Source organism: Sceloporus undulatus, chromosome 3, assembly GCF_019175285.1.
Source record: "Sceloporus undulatus isolate JIND9_A2432 ecotype Alabama chromosome 3, SceUnd_v1.1, whole genome shotgun sequence".
Lineage (NCBI taxonomy): Eukaryota > Metazoa > Chordata > Lepidosauria > Squamata > Phrynosomatidae > Sceloporus > Sceloporus undulatus.
This window is the reverse complement of record NC_056524.1, coordinates 506,054-512,257: the sequence shown is the minus strand read 5'-3', so window position 1 is coordinate 512,257 and position 6,204 is coordinate 506,054. Positions and strand designations below refer to the sequence as shown.

General features: G+C 53.0%; 2 protein-coding genes across 2 annotated transcripts in view; both read left to right on the top strand.

Annotated features, from left to right (window-relative positions):
• Positions 1–20: 20 nt before the first annotated feature.
• Positions 21–3,158, top strand: LOC121925686 (folate receptor beta-like). The gene is made up of 2 exons (XM_042458149.1): positions 21–1,262; positions 2,578–3,158. Exons 1-2 carry the CDS (start codon positions 1,217–1,219, stop codon positions 2,856–2,858), a joined length of 327 nt encoding a protein of 108 aa, XP_042314083.1. The 5' UTR covers positions 21–1,216; the 3' UTR covers positions 2,859–3,158.
• A 1,241-nt stretch (positions 3,159–4,399) lies between these two features.
• The window catches only part of INPPL1 (inositol polyphosphate phosphatase like 1), an 83,828-nt gene continuing 82,023 nt past the window's right edge, over positions 4,400–6,204 (top strand). The window contains 1 exon segment of the mRNA XM_042458151.1: positions 4,400–5,425. Coding sequence (XP_042314085.1) covers positions 5,235–5,425 — 191 coding nt within the window. The 5' untranslated portion in view covers positions 4,400–5,234.

Below are 6,204 nucleotides of genomic sequence, written 5' to 3'. Positions count from 1 at the left end.
AAAAGGGAGCCTTTCTTTTTCTACCTTGTTTGTACATCTATTATTAAATCAGAAGTGTCAGTATATCTAAATCTCTCATGTCCATGACTTTTGGTTTCCATTCTTCCATTTTGGGTACTTTCTGGCAAATAAATGACTACAGTATATTGCAATCTGATAAAGAATCCTTACTACAGATTTAGTCAAGACTGGGACCCTCTGAATAAAGAGTAGGGGTCCAAGTTCCACAATAGGTTTGTTTTTATTTGTTATTGTTATTATTATTAACCTTCATTTATGAAGCGCTGTAAATTTACACAGCGCTGTACATGCCATCTTTTTAGTGAGACAGTTCCTGCTATATTTTATGATTTAATGCATTAGTTATTATTCTAAATTACTTTTCTGGAACGTATGCCACAGGCAGGTTTATTTTATTTTATTCTACTCTATTTTTAACTGGTTGTATGTACACCGCTGTGTAAATGTACAGCGCTCTATAAATACAGCTTAATAATAATAGGAGTGAAGAAAATTAGAACTGATTTGTATAAACTGAGGATTATATAAACAAAGATGATATTCAACATAGTCTGTTTAAGAAAAGGGGGAAATAATATACTCTGATGAACGATTGATAGAAAACAGAGGAAAGAAAGAGATTAGGAGGTGCACCTGTCTTGCTGGTGGGTTCTCTTGCTTTGATTGTGGGGCAGATGCAATTTGTTATGTATTGTGTGTGATGGTTGTTGTTACCTGTATTGTCATTATAGTTTCAATTTAAGCTTTTTGTATCTTTTACTCATGAAAGCTCATAGGTAAAAGATACCAAAATCTAAGACTGAAACTACAGTTGCAGTATTAATTAATGCAATTAATTAATGCAAAAGCCAGCTATGGGGAAAGGAGGGGAAAATGCAGGATATAAAGAAATATAATAAGAAAAATAAGAATGATAACAACTGTTCATGTTAAAAATGTGTTTCCCCCCCCAATTAAATGTGGCATTTAAAAGAAAGGATTAATCAGGGTGTTGTTGTTTTTTTAATTCTGTTGTTTGTTGCCTTGGGATCTCAGAGGTGGATTTTGTCTTTAAAATTTAAATGGTCTCTAATAATAATATGTTCCTTTGGATCTTGGCCGGCAGGCGGACCAGAGCTGGCGCAAGGAGCGGATCCTGGACGTGCCGCTGTGCAAAGAGGACTGTGAGCAATGGTGGCTGGACTGCCAGCAGGACATGACCTGCAAGGAGAACTGGCACGTGGGCTGGGACTGGTCAAGAGGTCAGTTGGGCGCTTGGGACGGATGTCTTCCAGACTGCGGCCTGGACTTAAAAAGTGCTGAAACTCTTTGGAAGGCGTGGCTCCCATGCCAACTGGGAACAATCATGGGGTTGTTGTTTTTTGGCGCGATTTCTTCAAGGGAGGTTTGCCACCATGGCTTTCCTCTAAGGCTGAGAGAGTGCAACCTGACCAGGGCCAGCCAGTGTGTTTCTATGACCAAGGAGGGATTTGCATCCTGACCATTGAGAGTCAATAGTTCCAAAACACATTGCAGAAATAATAATCCAGTTTGAGACCACTTTAACTGCCCTGGCTCAGTGCTAGGGAATCCTGGGAACTGTACTTTCGTGAGACGTTTCGCCTTCTATGTCAGAGAGCTCTGGTGCCATGATAAACTACAATTCCCAGGATTCCCTAGCACAGTTAAAGCTGTCTCAAATTGGATTATTGCTGCAGTGTGGACTGGACCATAGTTCAACATTCAGACCGCTACACCATGCTGCCCTCTACTGTCTTCATGTCAGTTTTGGCTTAAGTAGACTCTCCTCTCAGGTTTTCTTTGTAAGCAAGGAGGGTGTTGCCACTGCCTTCCTCTGGGGCTGAGAGAGTGTGACCATGGTAATCTAGTGGGTTTTTGTAGGTGAGCAAGATTTGAACCTTGGCCTCTCAGATAGTCCATAGTCCAACACTCCAACCATTATGTACTCCAACTCTCTATAGTTGTTATGTACCTTCAGGTCAACTTGCAGCATTCTAACCCCGGCCCCCCAGAGTCCGAGTCCAACACTCAAACCCCATTTGAGACCTTCCACTTTAGCCATCTTCTAGGGCAGTGTTTCCCAACTTTGATCCTCTGGATGTTTTGGATTTCAGGTCTCAGAATTCCTGACTGTTGGCCCAACTAGCTAGGGCTTCTGGGAGTTGAAGTCCAAAACACTTGCTGGCCCGAAACTAGGGTTTGGCCAGATTTGTTCCCAAAGGGCCTGCCACTACCATCCTCTGAGGTTGAGAAAGTGTGACTTAACCATGGTCATCTAGTGGGTTTCCACAGTTGAACCAGGATTGGAAGCCCTATCTCCCAAATTCCTAACCCATCACTTCTTCCACTATGCCATGCTGCCTGTCAGGAAAGATTTCTTCAGAGGAGATTCATCTGGTCTGTGTCTGAGCCTGAGAGAGTGTGACTTGCCCATGGCTTCCCTGAATGGCTGGGGATTCAAACCCTGCTCTCCTTGAGTCCAAGACGAGTGTTCAGATCCCAACACGCTCCTGTCTCCCTGTCCTTCCTAACTTTGTCTTTCCTTCCCGATGCCAGGGATCAATCACTGCCCCATGCAGACCATGTGCCAGTCCTGGAAGCAGGTCTTCCCCACCCCGAAAGACATGTGCGAGAAGATCTGGACCAATTCCTACAAGTACACCACCTGGACGAGGGGCAGCGGGCGCTGCATCCAGATGTGGTTCAATGCCAGCGAAGGCGGCAACCCCAACGTGGCTGTGGCCCAGTACTATGCCAACGCAGGGGAGGCCTCAGCTGACCGCCTGCCTTGGACGCTGCTGGGTTTGCTCCCTCTGGCCCTCTTCCTCCTGCAATGAGCCTGGGCAGGACTTCATCCCAAAATCAGGGGGGAAAGCCTCAGCCGCCTGTATCCTTTCCTAGAGTCATGCAGATTCTCCTGGCTCTTTCCTCCAGATGTTGTTGGACTACAACTCCCATCAGCCCTAGCTAGCTCAAACAATAGTGAGAATGCTGGGAATTGCAGTCCAAGAACATCTAGGAGCCCCCACGATTCTCACCCTTTTGCTGTGGAGACCTGTTAGGAAGGGGTTGTTGTTGGTCCTCGGAGGCGCGGGTTTCACACAATTGGATGACAGAATAAAATAATATCTGGGTCTTAATATCCTTTGCTGTTTTGTCTTCATTTTCTCTGCTGCTGAACTGAAAGGTTGAGGAGCAGTAACCCTAAATATTTGCTATTTTGGCTTGCAGGGAGGAGGAAACCGTGCCTTATGAGGAGACCTAGGGAGCTGCTGGTTCTGTTTAGCCTGGAAAAGAGAAGGTTAAGAGGGGCTATGAGAGCCCTGTTTAAGTATTTGAAGGGGTGGCACAGTGGGGATGGAGCAAGCTTGTTTTCTGCTGCTCCAGAGAACAGGACCCAATGGAGCAATGGAGGCAAGCTCCAGCAAAAGAGATTCCAGCTCAACATTAGGAAGAGCTTTTAGACAGTAAGAGCTGTTTGACAGTGGAAGACGCTCCCTTGGAGGAGGAGGATGGAGTCTTCTTCTTCTTCTTCTAAGGAGGCTGTTTTTAAGCAGAGGCTGGATGGTCATCCATCATTGGGGATGCTTTGCTGGTGAGTTCCTGCATGGCAGGACTGGGTTGGAGTGGGTGACCCTTGGGGTGCCTTCCAGTCCTGTGCTTCTAAATACACATGCCAGGTTCCTCACTCAGAGGCAAGAGCCACCTCTGGGGCATTTTAATGTTGAAGGGGCCCCAATAGGCCTGTTTGATCCACACCGGTACTATTCTAGGGCATTGAAAGGCTCCTGGATGTTGGCTGAGCGTGGTCAGTTCTCTTTGGCCTCTTTCAGGTGTGTCTGTGTCTTTCTCCTCCATCTCTAGGATTCTATGATCTTTGCCTGCAATTCCAAGGACGGTGGCCTGTAAATCCCTTGCTGTGTGTCCAGGAAGGTTGAAATGTCCTCCTGCCCCTGGTTTTACATTGTCTATGAGTAGTTCCCCAAAGGGTTTCTTGGCCAGGTTCCTTCAGAGGAGGCTGAGAGAGTGTGACTTGCCCATAGTCGCCCAGTGAGCTTCCACGGCTGATGAAGATTCGAATCCTGCTCTCTTGGAGTCCCACCAACACTGAGACCCCCGGCTCTCAAAAGCACACTCACAAGGACAAAAGTATGGGCAATGGCAAATGGCATTGTGAAAATGAAAGCGATTCGTAGGCTTAGCACTAGAGAAGGAGCAGCCTCTTTGCTGCTGGCTCTCTTTCTCTGGCGCCAGCCTTTCTTGGCCCCTTTTGGGGTAGGCCTTTCCTCGCCCTGAAACCCTGCTCTTGGAGGCCGGGAGGGGGCGCTAGAAGCCAGGCTCAGCCCGAGAGAAGGCAAGGCTTGCCAGGAGAAGCCGGGGGAGGCTGGCCTTGGGTCTGCCGCCCGCCACTCGGAGGCTAATCCCAGGCACCGAGGCAGGGTTTTGGGGGGCGATAGGGCTCCGGGAGGTTGCTTTTCTGGACTGCGTCTCCCAGCATCCCCCGGTTTGCATTAGATCTCCCAGAAGGCCCCGTGCAGCGGCGAAGGGATTGATTTGCACCGAGGAGGAGGAGGAGGCTCCTTCCTCCTCTGGGAAAGGGGCGAAGGGAGAGGGAGGCCCAGGGGTTCCCGAAGCTCAGGGGCCAGCAGGGAGGCCCGGGGAAGGCCCCCTCGAGCTCCATCCGGACTCCTGGCCCGGAGGAAGAGCCCAGAACGGGAAGGGCCCCCCATGGCCAACCCACTCCTCTGCCGCAGCCCTGGCTCTCCTCCTAAGGCCGAGCTGGAAGCCCCCTTTTCCCCGTTGTCCGTCGCATGCCCTCCTGCTGCTGCTGCTGCTGCCCTCCAGGCCCCGGCCTCCTTCCTCCCTCTCTCCGTGGCTGCCTTGTCTCCTCCTCTTCGCCTGCGGAGCCTGGCCCTAGTCGAGAGAGAGCCGCCTGGTTGGAGCCCCGCGGGAAGGCCGCCTCTCCCTGGGGGGACCCCTCCCCTCCTCCTCCTCCTCCTTCCCCCGGAGGAGCCAGCCAGGCATGCGCACTCCGGCTCCGGAGGGGAGAGGAAGAGGAAGACTAGAGCGAGCGAGCCAGAGAACCAGGCAGAGCCCCTCGGCCGCCCTTCCTTCCGCCCAGGAGCCCCCCGCCCCCTTCTCGCTGCCTGCCTGGCTCCGCCATGGAGGCCCTGGGGCCCCCTCCTCCTCCTCCGTCCTCCTGAGCCCGGGCCATGGCCTCCTCCTGCTCCCCTTCTCCTCCTCCTCCTCCTTCTTCCCAGCCTCCTTGCCCGCCGCCGGCCTGGTACCACCGGGACCTGAGCCGGGCGGCGGCGGAGGAGCTGCTGGCCCGATCGGGGCGCGACGGCAGCTTCCTGGTGCGCGACAGCGAGAGCGTCCCCGGCGCCTTCGCCCTCTGCCTCCTGTGAGTCCCTCGCTCGCTCGCTCGCTCAGGGGCCCCGGGGAGGGAGGGAGGGAGGGAGGCCCCGCTCCCCTCCGGAACCTCCGTCAGAGGCCTCGATGCGGCTGCTCTTGTGGGGCGCCTTCGGACTCCAGGGCCCCGGGGAAGCCTCGCCTAGGATCATAAGAGGTGGGAGGGAGCCCTTCTTCTTCTGCTGCTGCTGCCCTGCAGGAACTCCCAGCCCAGGCAGCCCCATCCAGGGCCCCAGCCTCTGCTTCAAGGCAGCCTCTCTCGGGAAAACCAATGTGAGGGCTTTCCTGGGGTCTGCGGAGGGAGTGGGACAGGGCTCGAACCCAGGCCTCAAAGGCCCAGCCGGTGCCCAGGGACCCGGGGAACCGAAGGCCTGGACACAAGGACCCAAGGCTTCCGAGGGCAACCCCAGCCTTGGCCCTCCCTCCGCCTTCCTTGGGCCAGGAGCCCCCCCTGAACGGGGAAGAGCCAGGCATCCCCAGAACACACCTCTCTGGGAATCAGCTCTTGGTCAGCTCCTGCCAGACATTGACCATAGAGTTGCGCCGGAGGAGCTGCCAAGGCCTCGCAGAGTGTTCTCTCTAGGAAGCTCTAGCTCCTCCAGGGCAACTCTATGGCCGGCTCCTGCCAGACATTGACCATAGAGTTGCGCCGGAGGAGCTGCCAAGGCCTCGCAGAGTGTTCTCTCTAGGAAGCTCTAGCTCCTCCAGGGCAACTCTATGGCCGGCTCCTGCCAGACATTGACCATAGAGTTGCGCCGGAGGAGCTGCCAA